At 36.3% G+C, this 15,278-nt stretch overlaps 1 protein-coding gene across 13 annotated transcripts in view; it reads right to left on the reverse strand.

Annotated features, from left to right (window-relative positions):
• TTLL5 (tubulin tyrosine ligase like 5) overlaps positions 1–15,278 on the reverse strand; it is a 278,632-nt gene that overhangs the window by 191,189 nt on the left and 72,165 nt on the right. For 10 of the 13 annotated variants that reach the window (XM_076003844.1, XM_076003843.1, XM_076003841.1 and 7 more), the window contains 6 exons: positions 14,451–14,532; positions 12,193–12,254; positions 10,931–11,025; positions 8,654–8,695; positions 1,956–2,069; positions 1,586–1,677 (listed from right to left, as the gene is read on the reverse strand). In XM_076003844.1, coding sequence (XP_075859959.1) covers positions 1,586–1,677; positions 1,956–2,069; positions 8,654–8,695; positions 10,931–11,025; positions 12,193–12,254; positions 14,451–14,532 — 487 coding nt within the window. The remainder of the gene's footprint in view (positions 1–1,585; positions 1,678–1,955; positions 2,070–8,653; positions 8,696–10,930; positions 11,026–12,192; positions 12,255–14,450; positions 14,533–15,278) is intronic. The other 3 variants (XM_012742399.2, XM_012742392.2, XM_076003842.1) reach the window with 1 other exon arrangement.

Below are 15,278 nucleotides of genomic sequence, written 5' to 3' on the forward strand. Positions count from 1 at the left end.
CTAGACTGCCTGAAAAGGCCTGGCAACATCAAGTATTGCCAAAGATGGGGAGCAATTAAACCTTCATACATCATTAGAAAAATATAAAATGGCACCACCACTTACCAGATGACCCATTTATTCCACTCCTAGGTACACTTGATCCTTTAAAGCACACACAAAACATGGGTTTGAACTGCACAAGTCTACTTATATATCGTTTTTTTTCAACCAAAAATGGATCAAAAACACTGTATTCATATGATGTAAAACTTGTGTACACAGAGGGCTAGCTTTTCATACACACAGGTTCCACAGGGCCGACTGTGGGACTTGAGTATGTACAGATTTTGTTATACACAGAGGTCCTAAAGCTAATTCCCTGAGATTACTAAAGGATGACTCTATTTACCCAAAAGAAATGAAATTATAAGTCCACACATGAATGTTCATAGCAGTTTTCTTTGTAATAGCCCCAAACTGGACACATCCAAATGTTCCACAACAGATGAATGGATAAACAAATTGTGGCCGAGTCACACAATGAAACAGTACATAATAAGGAATGAACTACTGCTTCATAAAACAACACAGGTAAATATTAAAAACACTATGCCAAATAAGAGTTTAGACATGAAAGTGTACATACTATATGATTCCATTTATGTGGCGTTCTAAAAAAACTATAGTGACAGACAGCAGATATGTCAATAGCTGAGGCTTGAGGTGATGGGAGGATTGACTGGGAAGGCTAAGAAGGGCTTATGTAGGTGATGACACAGATTCTACTGGTGGCAGTGGTTAAACTGGTATTTACAGTAGTCAAAAATCATCAAACTGTACACTTAAAATAGATACATCTTACCACATGAAAACTAGATCTCAGGAATGATTAAAATTAAACAATAAGGCCGGGCGCTGTGGCTCACGCCTGTAATCCTAGCTCTTGGGAGGCCGAGGCGGGCGGATTGCTCAAGGTCAGGAGTTCAAAACCAGCCTGAGCAAGAGCGAGACCCCGTCTCTACTATAAATAGAAAGAAATTAATTGGCCAACTGATATATATTTAAAAAAAAATTAGCCGGGCATGGTGGCGCATGCCTGTAGTCCCAGCTACTCGGGAGGCTGAGGCAGAAGGATCACTCAAGCCCAGGAGTTTGAGGTTGCTGTGAGCTAGGCTGACGCCACGGCACTCACTCTAGCCTGGACAACAAAGTGAGACTCTGTCTCAAAAAAAAAAAAAAAAAAAAAAAAAATTAAACAATATATTGCTTAAGCACACATATAGATGACAGAACAATTTTATTTTTCAAATCAAGGTTATGACAAATACTAAGCTTATGACTATGTTTGACCCTGGTTGGGGAGCTAGTTAGGATTAAAGTAGCTAGCTAGGGGATTTAAAAAAAGAGAGGAATAATATACAGGTAGATTAAAGTACTATTAATGATCTAGTTCTTGGGTTGGATAATATTCATCATATTATAAATAAATACACAAAATAAGAAAGGTATCATGTGGGGAGCAATATGACAGTGTGTCACAGTTAATCTCATTCTCTGGACTTGAGGTACAGATTAAAAAAAAAAAAAAAGGTAGTCACCTCACCCATATATTTCCCATGTCTCAGATGTAGGAAATATGCGAATAAATCCACCTCTCCGATCATTCTCTTCCTTCACCCTCCGTAAAACTTTGATCTAGATGGAAGAAAAGAAAATGAATGAGTACATATTTTGAAAACTGGAATCCATGTGGCTGTAGGACAAAGGAAGCGAGTTATAATCCAAGAATATGAAAGAAACATGGAGAATTTAACTCCATTTAAAACATTGTTTCCTGAGAAAAAATTTCCCCCACCTTGTATCTTTCCTGTTCAATTTTAGATGTGAGTTTGCCATAAATATTATAACTCACTCACTAATTTTCACTGAATCCTGTGTTGACCCACAAAGGCCTGAAAAGGAGTTATCTTTACCTCCTCCATTGACAGACCAAGCACAGAACCACCTAACTTCCCCGGCACTTTCTCCCGGGTTGAGCCCACAAGGTTTTTCATTTCCGCATCACTGGCAGAGAGTGGACGGGAACGCTAAGGAGAAGAAAATAAAAATAATAAAGTTTTTTAAAATACAGTTTTCATCATTCCTCATTTCCCTCTGTTCATTCCCTTACGTCATTATCTTTCCTAGTACATATAAGCTCAAATCCATAGCCCATTTTCTGTAATCTCTTAGCCTGAAACCCTGAGAAACAGATGAAAGCTAGAAAGCTCAAAGGTAAGAAGAGAAAACAGAATAGCAGAAAAAACACTGTCAGTTGAGACAGAAACACACAGAAAAAAAAGAATAAGGTTCATGTGACTTTCTAAGCTAGTACTTAACCCTAACCTTGGTTTTAGAGTAAATCCAATATTTCAAGGATATGGAAAACATCTGAAAGAGTCTCAATAGAAAAGTGTGTATTTATTTAAGTAAATATATTCTTTTTAGCACTAGGGAAGGAGAGTTAAGAGAAGTGAGACATACGACACAAAACCAAGGAATAACCTATTATACCATAAATAAAAAAGTTGGGCTGTGAGATGTTTTAAAACTTGAGGAGGGAAATATTGAGATGTGGCTGTAACCAAAAGGCTACAACTTAGGAAATACTGTGGTTGCTGGACTTCAAGAGACCTGGAACAAGGATGACTACCCTGAGGAGTGCTCCAAGGCGGTAGCCAAATGTACCACGTACATCATTTGTTCCAAAAGACGATCTGGGCTATCTCAGCTTCTGAATGATGATGAGGGACCTCATCTGAGTACAAAGGTTTTAAGTGATTTTAATTTTATATGAACAGAAAAATAAAAAAGTAACAAAGGAAGCCAGATGGTATGAAACATGATAATATACTATTATTGAAATAGATGAAGTGACAGATAAAATAAGACAAATCTACCAAGTAGAAAGAACAGAAATAATTCACCAACTATGGGTGCAAATCATCTTCTAGATTCCTAGAGATAACTCAACCAAAGAGAAGCAGCCCTGTTGTCAGGAGCTATTGTTTGTCTTTCTCTATGTACGGACTATCTATAGAAAGGCATTTTGGTAATTAACTTTTGGCCTCTTCAGCAATATCCATTGTTATGGACTGAATGCTTATGTCTCTCTAAAACTCTTAGGTTGAAGACCTAACCTCCAATGTGATGGCATTCGGAGATAGAGCTTTTGGAAGGTAATTTGGGTTACATGAGGTCATGAGGGTGGAGCCCTAGTCCAATGGAAATGCTGTGCCCTTGTAAAAGATACTAGAGAGCTTAATCTCTCCCTCTTTCTCTCTCTCTGTCTGTCTGCCCCCCATCTGACTCCAGTATGTGCACCAAAAAGAGGCCATGTGAGCATACAACAAAATGGCGGCCACCTACAAACCAATAAAAGAAACCTCAGAATGACATCTACCTTGCCAGCACTTTGATCTTGGACTTCCCAGCATTCAGAACCATGAAAAAGAAATTTCTATTGTTTAAGCCAACTAGTCTGTGGCATACTGTCACAGCAGCCCAAACAAATGAATATACCCATGTACACAAATAACCAAAAACAGTTCTACCTTTGAACACAAGAGATGCCAATATATACTCATCTTCAAAGCTAGCATGGGAGTTATAAAAACTAAATTTTCTGATAGGTGACTCCAAGATGAGATACCTATATAAAGAAAAGCCAAGAAATCAACAGATAGATGTAAGCAACACATCAAGTACAGGGACTTTTATCAACGTAGCTTCTACTGTAGTGTCTTCAACATCTAGAATAGTACACGGTACTTGGCAAAGAGTAGATCAATAAATATTTGTTAAACAAATAAATGAATGAAAGTGCTAACATACAGATCAATCAGGGTCAGAACTGAATTTTGCAGAACAATTTTAGGAAATATCTTAACTCCTTTCAATCTCTGGAAATATATTAAACAATATGTATTGAAATGAGAGGGTTTATAGGGGAAAGTACAAAGATTTAGAAAGGAAACCAATATAATAATAATTTTTTAAAAATCATTAAAAAGTGTGAATATTTATTTAATGTATAATTTGGAAAAACCAAAATATTAAGTGAATGGTTTGAGGACTTTTCTCATGATCATACACTACTTATTATTTACCAAAAAATACTTATCTAGTTCACACATTACAGTATGTCCCTGATCATGGAGCCATAAGCTTTGGGATCCTCCCATATCCTCCCAAGTCAAATAGCCTTCTTACCTAATGGCTTTTAAAGTTGTCTTAAATTATATAAGGAGAGTAAGAAATAAGCATTCATTTTAATAATATAATAAAGATAAAGATTTTTTATAAAGCATTTAGAACAGAAAGAATGTTATCTAATAGTGCTGACAAACAATCTGTATTAAAAGGTTAATGAAAAATATTTTAAGAAATAGTTATGATCTATTAGAATAGTTTTAATACACTGCTGTATTTATAAGAACATGGGTCAAATCACTATTGAATGACATCTAAGGTGAACCTCCAATTTTTGTGGGTTTTTAAAAATGGATTTTAATATTCTTGGCTTCTAGAAATTGAGATAATGATTTTGTGACCTTCTTTTACTATCCGGTCCCTGTAAACAATGAATTAGAACCCCAAAACTCTTAAACTTCTCTGTCAATCACTTTCAATGAGTTATCTCCCATATACAACTACTCCTTATTTACTCATAGCCCACAATTCTAGCTCTAGCTACTGTGTACACACACATATGTGGACTGTTTGGGGTAGGGAAGAAGTCATGTAGGAATTCAGGCCTGTGCTTCTGGTTAGGGTATCAAGGAGGTTTGAGAAAGGAAAGAAAGTGACCTGAATTATAGACATAGGTGAAAGAAAAGGCAGGGAAAGACAGAAGGGAAGAAGAAAGGATAAGGAAGGGTAAGGAAGGGAGGGAAAAAGAAATGCTTATGAGCATCAAGAAGACACACTTGGAGATTAAAAAGCAAGGCGAAGGTAAAAAAAAAAAGAATCAGACTGATTTGAAAGGCCATCAGGACTATCAAAAACAAGCGCAAAAGAGTCCAAATGCAAGTCAGTCTGTGCTTTTGACTTTGGGCATATCAGCTACATACTCTGGGTGGTAGATATAATAATAAATCCATATATTCCCATGGGTTGACTGAATGCACTAAGGAAATAAGGCTCTTCTGAACTTAAAGAGAACAACTGCCTCTGGCTAGATAACATATGAATTAAACTATCAGGTGTTCAGATAAATTTTAAACTGTCGAATTACTGTCAAAGTTAAGAATTCCACCATGAAACATGCAGCAAAGATATTAAATTGTCATTAGTACAATTTATGATTCAGAAATCTACCCAGAGAAGAAACTTTTGCCTATCTCATCACTATTGCTAAGGAAGAACTGACTGAGAATATAAAATTATTGAGACAAGTAATCTCATGTCTCTACTCAAAGCAGCAAGAAACAGATGTTGAATCAGAAAAATGATTTTCAGCCTAAAGAAAACTGGCAAGTTAACAATGATGAGAAGAATCTAACAAAAACTAGAACAGGAAAAAAGGTGAGATATCCTAAAAGATATCAAAATTGAGGGGAAAAAATAAAATCTGTTTGACAGGGAACACATGCAAAGAATAAAAATCTCCCAATGCAGTTTTATAAACTTTGGAGTAAAGAAACTAGAAATAGCTCAATTTACATGTGATGTATTTGCCATCTAGAAAATAAAAGGTAAAATTAAGTTTAAGAAGCAAAATGAATTAATGCTATCAACTGAAAGAAAAAAAGTAAAAAGAATAACATATCAAGAAATCTGACCGGAAGTTGACAAAAATGGTTTCTAAGAGAAGGTTTAAACATAATGATAATAAGAAGTATACTTTGAAATTTGGGGGGAAAAGGAAAGTAAGTAAGTAGGCTTGTGTAGAAATTTGGAATAAATGTAAGTCAGCAGGTCTGAGAGACATGCATCCTGTTATTAACGGAATTGACTTTAAAAAGAAAAAAACTTACCAAAACCACTTATAATTATGTTTGAAAAATCATGAAGAACTAAGGAGGTACCAGAGGATTAAAAAAAAAAAATGAGGTACCAATCCTCAAAAATGTAAGATGTGATTACCGCCTGGTAAGTCTAACTCAAATCCCTAGTAAAATAATGGAACATATATTAAAAGAAAAAAATCCATAAACATTTAATGGGCTCAGGATGAATAGTATGGAAGCTGCATTATTTATTTTAAAAATGCTTTAAAAGTTGAATTTGGGGGACAAAATTAAAAAAAGAGGACAATAGCAAATATATTTTAATGTCATTGGACTTCACAGAAGCATTTAAGAAAATGTCATGAAATTTTTATTCTAAATTATATTTCTAATCAGAGGTTAGTGCCATAATATAATGACTATAATACAATGACAAAAACTAAAAACAGTTAAGAACCATAACTGTAAAATAGGTAAGTATTAATAGCTGTGAATCAAGTTAGGAAGTGATTTCCAGGATGTGGATTAATTAAGCATTATTTAGAATCTTCTTTAACATCTGGAAGGAGAAATAAACAAATAAATAAAACAGTAAATGTAGATGACAGCAAATGTGAAAAACATGACTATAAGTAGCTGAAAATCAAAATAATACCGATAGTGACAATGGGAAAAGGAAAATAAAAATAGGATTCAAAAGTATAAAGGGGACTAAATTTTCTGAGTATAAACTATTATACATGTCCAGTGCTGTCCTGAATATTTTTCCTATGTTTTATCACTTCCTTCTCAACATAACTCCATGTATATATTATTATATATCCCTATTTGACAGCTGTGGGAACTGAGCCTCAGAGAGGTAAGGGACCTTGCCCAAGGTCTGATAGCTAGTGATTGGCAGAAATCAAATATGAATCCAGGTCTGTCTGATTCTAAAGTATATGTGTTTTCCACAACACCATGTGATACAATTTCTGGTGGGAGGCAAATTTGAACCACACACATTCAAGGGAAGGGAGAAATGTAGACAGAATAGATTAAAAAGGAAAAGGCAGACAAAGGGCAAAGAAGAAAGAGTTCACAATTTTACAGCAACAGAAAAAGAAAATGACATAGTCTAAATAGTCAGAACAGGGAATTTCTTTTCTTTTCTTTTCCTTTTCTTATCTTTTCTTATCTTTACTTAGCTCTGATGAAACTACTGTAGAGTTGGGAGTACTACATTAACAGAAAGACAATGACAAAGTAGAACACTGCAAATAAGAATAAGAGTCAAAGAATCCAACATGTATAAATCTGGCTGAATAAAACCAGAAAAAGTTTTGTGTCAAGCAAGTGCTCAAACATATAACTTCTAAAGAGAGGCCTTGCTCTCCAACAAGGCTACTGCAACCTATGGCAATTCAACCAATGCAATTAGATGCAATGGAATTAAAACGTATAAAGAGAAATTAAGATTCGAATTGCATATGAAAGACACTTCTTTAGAGTCAAACTCAAAAGTCTATGAAAGAGTACTCCTTCCTAATGTTCTCCTTTAAGTAAATAGTTCAAGGAAAATTTAGAATGTAAACTCTTTGAAGTCAACAGCCTTGTTTTGTTTCTATTTATTTATATATTTATTTAGCCATGGATAGCAACTAGCATACTTAGGCACTTACTAAATATAAAGCACTACATATTACAGAGTTTTGAATTCTACCAACTAAATACCAAAATTCATATTATAGAACCACATTAACCAGCTACCAAATACTAGACAAGGCACCCAGTAATGATTTTTTTTTCATTTCTTGGATTCATATAAACCACATAAATCACTTTATCAGAAACAGTAGCTAAGAAAGTTACAATTCAAGCTTCCAAGCTTACCAGAAACTGCATCACAGAGTACAAATGCCAAAATAAATATACTAGAGCTTTTTGCTAAATAACTAATAGTCACAGCGACACATTTATGTAAGAGAACATCTATATCCCTCAGACTAAAATATCAAATAGTAAGAGCAAGATCCCCACTGCTAGTCTATTACTACAAAAAGATATTTTTAAAAGTCTGTGTAGAAGAAGTGACAGTTAACCTCAAATACTGTTAACACAAACACTAAGAGAACAAATGGTGATCATTCAGAAAGAAAGATTTGTCTTTATTTTAAAGGTAGCATCCGAGACACTAATTATGGCAGAGTTTCCAAGATGCATAAACTGCGAATCACTATATATTAATATATGAAATGTCATCTGTTAAGAAACTCAAATACAGCCCACCACCCAATGTGAAAATGTTTCTAATGTTATGCTACTGGTAACAGTTGGTTTCATAAGATGTCTGAACGAAACAGAGTTCATTTGTGAACTGTAATATTTCCTTTCTGGAATGTTATGATCAAAGTGATAGATATGCCTGCCTCTAAGCCGTATTCACCATTTAAATTCAGATGCCTCCATCACAGCAAATTGTGATGGGAAAAGAGGATTTCTAGATTCCTGCATCCTCTACTCTTACATTCTATAACCAAGAAGACATCTGTGCATTTATTTTTATTTATTTTATTTTATGTTATTAAACTGTGCAAAGCAGGTACAATACAATATGTACCATGAAAAACTAAGCTAAAGGCTTTCCATTTGGGGAATGGAAATAAAAGGTGAATTAAATCTCCAAATGATCCAGAACTTACCTGCTTGGTGTTTGATGACTGAAACTGTGCAGATACTGGACGCTATAAAAGACAGAAAAATGGAATAAAGCCTTATCTTCTCCTAACATGCCTACATTTTCCATCTCCTGCATCTAAGACATAGAAAAGTAAAAAATAATGTCCAACCAGAGACAAAAAGCAAGAGCCCTACACTTTGTGGTTGGAAAGTTAGAGCATTTATCATCTTTCACACGGCTTTCTCCTATGCTATATATATTCCAGCTTTAACATCTCACCACTGAGGAAACAATCCTACTACCAGATACTGAAGATCCTGAAGTTAACTAGTCCACCTGACAAATCTGTTTCACACAGTCCACACAAATGATCTACATTTCCTTTAGCCTGCATGTAAGTGTCATGTGGGCTACTTAAATATGAAATCATGTGATTACCTACCAGTTAGCAAAACAAGTGTTCAATAGATTCTCTACAATCTGCCAAAATTTGCCAATAAGAGCTGACAGGCAAGCTAAGAAAAGGGATCAGTTCATCTAAGTTGGCATACAGCTACCTCTAGAAGTGACACTTGGCAGAAACTGTGTCAAAGCTACACAGAAACAGTGGCGATCCTATATATGCAATCCTGTAGCTTTTGCCACAGATACTGCAGGAAACAATTTGCAAAGAAATTTGCAAACAGTTTACCTAAATTAAGTTTTCCTCCTAGTATACCTAGGTTAATCCTCTACTTTTTCTTATTAAAAATTAAAGGAAACTCTTTGATCTGTGTTGATGCACTGATCAAGTACAACACTGTTGCCTAGTTTCATTTCTAATCAAGATAAGACCCCTTAAAATATAGAACACCCTGTTCCACATCCCAACACTAATTAGAGAATCACCCTAGAGCAGGGGTCACAGACAGGCAGCCCACAGATTGAATCTAGCTCAAAGATACATTACATTTGGTCTAAGTAAAAAAAAATACTTCTTTTTTTAAAGGAACTATTGGCCAATATTTAAAAGTATGATTTCTGATTTCTCTTGACAATAGGAAGATCTCACAACACTTGGCCCACACTTATGCATGAAGTGATCAGCTAGAGCACATCAGTAAAACAGCTGCCCCTTTAGATGAGGCATACACACTCCAGTTTACCTCAGTCACATCATTCCTAGCATTATTACACCTGCCCCTGTTTATTCATTTACATCACCTGCCTGCAGGCCCCATAGGTGTTGCCTTTGAAAATCCTGTTCTAATGACAAATTACCTGAATTAATAATAGTACATGAGCTTGACAAACAGAAAATAACACTACTCTAAATGAGGCCAGCAAGCAAAAGGAATAAGAAGAGGAAGAGGAGTGGAAGATTGGAGGAAAAAAGGGAGGAATAAAGAGCTTAAGTGGAGGTAGGAGAGGGATAAAAGGAGAGGCGAAGCAGCAGCTACTTACGCCTTCAAAGAGCTTACAATCTAGCAGAGGAGTACTGAACAATTTAAAAATCAATGAATGTAAACAATGTAATATAGAAAAGTAAATAATGTTGAAATGAAAAGTAAAGGTTATGAAAGAGTAGGATGAATTTAGTAAGAAAGATCTCCAAAATTTCGGAGCAGGCAAGGTAATTAAACCAGATAGGAAGACAGGAGGGAGGTGGATCTTTCAAATAAGAAGAAATGTTAAAGCCAAAGATACAGAAGCGAAAACTACCAGGGTCAAAACAGGCAGGGACTGACAACATGGTAAAATTGAGTAAACAGAAGGATTAGCTGATTGGTTTAACTGGACCAAAAATGCAGAGTACACAAAGACAGGAGCATTGCTTAATCAAATGATGTTTCAGAGATACACAACTTTCTTTAGGCATTCATCTCATTTAGCCTCAGTCAATTCATGATCATGGAGGGTCCTTTTGAAGAGAATTACTTATAGAGAAGACACTGTTTCAATGAAGCATCATCTTTATGAAGCTAGTCTGAAGATCAAAAAGAATTCAGTAATGATTAAGAATTAGTAGGCTCATTCTCTGTGCTTTGTTTATGAGCATATCAATCTGAGGGAGAAAAAGGTGCTTCATAAAAGGAGAGAGAATGGAAAAAGGAAACAATGAGAAAAAGCAGCTAAGAGAAAATACAAAACAAAAAAAAGGAAGTAAGTTCATTGGAAAGCACTGAAAGCACTGCTATTAGCCTGCTGTCTAGCTTGATCCCCAAATTCTCCTGCTCTAAGTGACCTCATATCCACAGTGCTTCAGATACCACTTCTGAGAATGCCTCTTTTTGGGCTCCCTGCTGCTGAATTTGCTTACCTGAGGTTTCTGGAAAGGATTTCGCCTGGAAGACTCAAAGGTGGGATAAATTGGCCGGGTTGATGCCCGCTGGGCAGGATCTTGGCACACAAATCCTGAATGGGGAATGGGCAACATTAAAACCTACCATTTTCTAAGAAATTAGCAGGTTTGTCTGTGCCTTTTCTTTAGATTTACAAACTCGGTTTCACTGTCATAAATACTACAGAGATCCATACCCAAAAGGACTATGCACAAGTCTCACACACACACATTCTGCTTGAACTTTGAACCACCATAACTGGAGAGAACAAGAAAAAAGAAATATGCAGATAAATCCACCTTGCTGGTTGCATAGCTGAAATGTGATTCTGATTTGGAAAGAGAAGTAGATTTTTGATGAACCTCTGAATAAATTGCAAATCACTATTTTAAAACACAGTTGTTATTAATAAAAACAAGTTATTTTAAAGTGACTTCCTGGATAATGACTGAAAAATAATGTTTTTTTTATAGGGAGAATCCAAAAGCAAGTGCACAGTCTTGTCCTGTTATACGATCTACTTCTGAAACTGCAGAAGGTGATCTATTGGAAATTTTTAAAATAAGCTTTGTAGATTATCTATGGCTTTAGAAATTGGACTTCGGCTAATTTTACTTACTTCCTAAAAAGAAGCAGATTCTCATCCAAGGAGAATAAAGTAGCCAAGTTTTACAGCATTTGCTGGTACATCAGGTCCTAGTTCATCTCAAATAAATTTTATTATATCTTTTTATAGTACTCAAAAACAACAGCAACAACAAATGTACAACATACCCACCTGACTGCACATCTCCATTTCAAAGTTTTTGCTTATCTATTTAAAATGGGATTTCTTCCTTGGGCTGCTTTGGTTACAACTACTACAGAATGGATCACATTGAGACCAGTAGAGACTGTCTAGCAGAAATATAACCAGTCTCCTTTGTAACAAGGCTTCTTCAGTGGGTTTCACTTTCCCAGCTCAGAGTAAAATATACTTTCTGCAGATCCTTGCTTAATTCTCTTCCTCAGCTCATAATTCCTGTGTCCCAGGTCTCAGCCTTAGTTGTGGTTCAGCCTCAGGACAGGATGGAGCCAGGGGGAGTAGAAACATATAAACATTTCCCTGAAAATATAATTTTTTAGTACAAAACATTCAGCGTGGCTTAGGAACTGCCAGTTGGCAATACATATGGAGTCTGACAAAATGGATGCTCTGGTTAATTTGTGTGAGTCCAGTTCAGAAAACAATACTACTCACCTACAACCGTGAACATATCTGAAATCATACTGGCTTTAATCTTTAGGTCCAGAGGTGCATCACTAACAGAACAGAGAAAGAAAAGAGTAATTGATAATTTTGTAGGTTAATGGAATAGCTGCCCTCCAATGGGCCCCAATATAGTAAAGTTTCCAAATGTCAATGAGGAGCAACACATAAAGTACATCAAATCCATGGAAAAAGAAAAAGAAATCTGGGCCAAAATAGTAGAAATAAAAGCCTGGTGTTAAACTTATCCTCAGGAAGGCAGGCCCAGCACCAAAGCATGGTTCCTTAACATGCAATTTTTTTATTTCAGAAGGTCTTATTTTGCACAAATTAAGAATACTGCTTCATTATCACTGTAGGTTTTATAGGTTTTCTTAGTATGCTCTTTTATGAGTGTGCTGTCATGCAAATTATATTTTATTTCTGCGATAGTCAAATCACATTCATATGCAAGAGAAGAAAGTTTGGCAACCTTTGTACTTTTTTTTAAGTTTTCATTTTCTGTTCTAAATCAATCATTTTAGGCTTACAGGCTTGCAAACAGGGCAAAAAAATACAAGTCATACCAAAATCTTACCAGATGATACAGCAGGAACCCACATGGAAACAAAGGTAACATGGACCAAAAGCAAGAGGTCTCCTTGTGGCAGTGACTGCCACGCTAGCTTTGGCATTGAGGTGTTCCTCCAGAAACCATACTACTCTCGCTGCCATACTCAATGTGTCACTCTGGGGACCTCTAACATGGTATAATGTACTTTAGTGGATAATCTGTGAAAGGCTGACTTGACAAAAGTTTAACATAACATCTGAAACACGTTAATATCTAGCTCTACACCTTACTGTTGAGGTTAAGCCAAACTCCCACTCCACAAAGTAGTCAATCTGTCTTTATTTGATTACTTGGCATTTTGCCAATATCTCTCATCCTTAAAAACTCAGCAGCTGGGTGGTCTTTGGCATAAATCTCTAGGGCTCTCTGTTTACAGAAGTATATAGCTAATAGAAATTCTGGCTGTAGATCCAAATATAAGAATAATCTTCTCTGATATTGAAAAATATGTTTCTTGATTTCTTTTTCTTTTTTTGAGATAGAGTCTCACCCTGTCACCTGGGCTAGAGTGCTGTAGTGTCAGCCTAGCTCACAGCAACCTCAAACTCCTGGGCTCAAGTGATCCTCCTGCCGCAGCCCCGAGTAGCTGAGACTACAAGCATGCACCACCACACCTGGCTAATTTTTTCTATTTTTAGTAGAGAAGGGGTCTCACTCTTGCACAGGCTGGTCTCGAACTCCTGACCTCAAGTGATCCTCCCACCTTGGCCTCCCAGAGTGCGAGGATTACAGGCATGAGCCGCCGCACCCACATGAGTTTCTTTCCTTCCTTTAAACAATAGCTTGGTTAAAAAAAATTCTTTTAAGATTGTTTGAAGTTTTTTAGACTTTAATCTTGGATAAATATCAGAACATGGGACAGGGTAAGAGGACCAGATATTATCTACACTGCCCTGAGTTCAGCTTTATATCTTTATAGTATATGTGGATTTGAGTCTATATAAACTTTTGGTAACAAAAGAAATATAACACACTATGTATTTATTTAGCCTTGAGAAGATCTACAAAATTTTTTTTTAAAAAAATGGGGATGAAAATGAATGGAGGGGCTGGGTGTGGTGGTTCACACCTGTAATCTTAGCACTTTGGGAGGCCAAGGTGGGAAGACTACTCGAGGCCAGGAGTTTGAGACTCCTGGGCAATAGAGAGACCTTGTCTTTAACAAAAAAAAAAAAAAGAAAGAATTAGCTAGGTATGCTGGTACATGCCTGTAGTCCCAGCTACTTGAGAGGCTGAGGCCAGAGGATCACTGGAGCCCTGGAGTTTGAGGTTGCTGTGAGCTACGATGATGCCACTGCACTATTCACTCCAGTCTGGGCAACAGAGTAAGACCCTGTCTCCAAAAAAAAAAAAAAAAAAAAAAAAAAGAAGGAGAAGAATGGAGGATGGAGGAATCACCCTTTAGAAGCCCAATAAAGAGTAAACATATATTACAAATTGACTGGGAAGACAGAGATTCATGGTTGTCACGCAGACTCTGACAACAAATCATAAACCATCTAAATTAAGAAATTCTAGTCATTTTTAATAACTAGGAAAAAAATCTTCTAGTGCCAAGAGAAATGAAAAAAAAAAAAGAAAAAGAAAAAGTGTTTTCACTACTTTAAGGCTTTTCTAGCTGATGGAACTGACTTACCAAGCCAAAGAAGGAGAGAGATTCACTTCCAATAACCATGGCTTCAGAGTAGAATCTATGAGCACGTCAAAGCCATACAGTTCTAGAAATACAACATAACATAATACACAAGATCATTTTCCATGTTACACCACACAAAGATCTAGAAGATTCAATCCAATGAACTCCCATCAGAAGCTAGAAACTAGGGGAGGCCAAGGCGGGAGGATTACTTGAGCTCAGGAGTTTGAGACCAGCCTGAGCAAGAATGAGACCCCCGTCTCTATTAAAAATAGAAAAAAATTAGCCAGTCAACTAAAAATGAAACAAAAAATTAGCCAGGCATTGTGGCACATGCCTGTAGTCCTAGCTACTTGGGAGGCTGAGGCAGGAGGATTACTTGAGCCCAAGAGTTTGAGGTTGCTGTGAGCTAGGCTGATGCCACTGCATTCTAGCCTGGGCAACAGAGTGAGACTCTGTCTCAAAAAAAAAAACAACAAAAAAACCCAAACAAACAGAAGCTAGAAACTGAGCATAAGTAGTGAAGTGGAAGTAGAAGCAGAGAATCTTTCAAGCTCAAGAGAAATGAATCAAGTTCTAGGGATAATAAGAAAACAATGCTATTTGAAATGCTATATGAAATTCTACTGTTTTTATCATCCACTCTATTGATGTTCCTAAGAAGCAGAGGAACTTGACTCTAGAAGAGTTAACAAGCATGATTCTGCTGTGCTTATGGGCAAAAAAAAAAAAAAAAAATGTTGGGAAAAGGAATGAAACAAGTGCATCTAATATCAATGCTGCTTTGGGCCTGCTCAGGATTGTCCTCCCTCGCCACCTTCCTGCCAT

The sequence above is a fragment of the Microcebus murinus genome, chromosome 6, assembly GCF_040939455.1.
Source record: "Microcebus murinus isolate Inina chromosome 6, M.murinus_Inina_mat1.0, whole genome shotgun sequence".
NCBI classification, from domain to species: Eukaryota; Metazoa; Chordata; class Mammalia; order Primates; family Cheirogaleidae; genus Microcebus; species Microcebus murinus.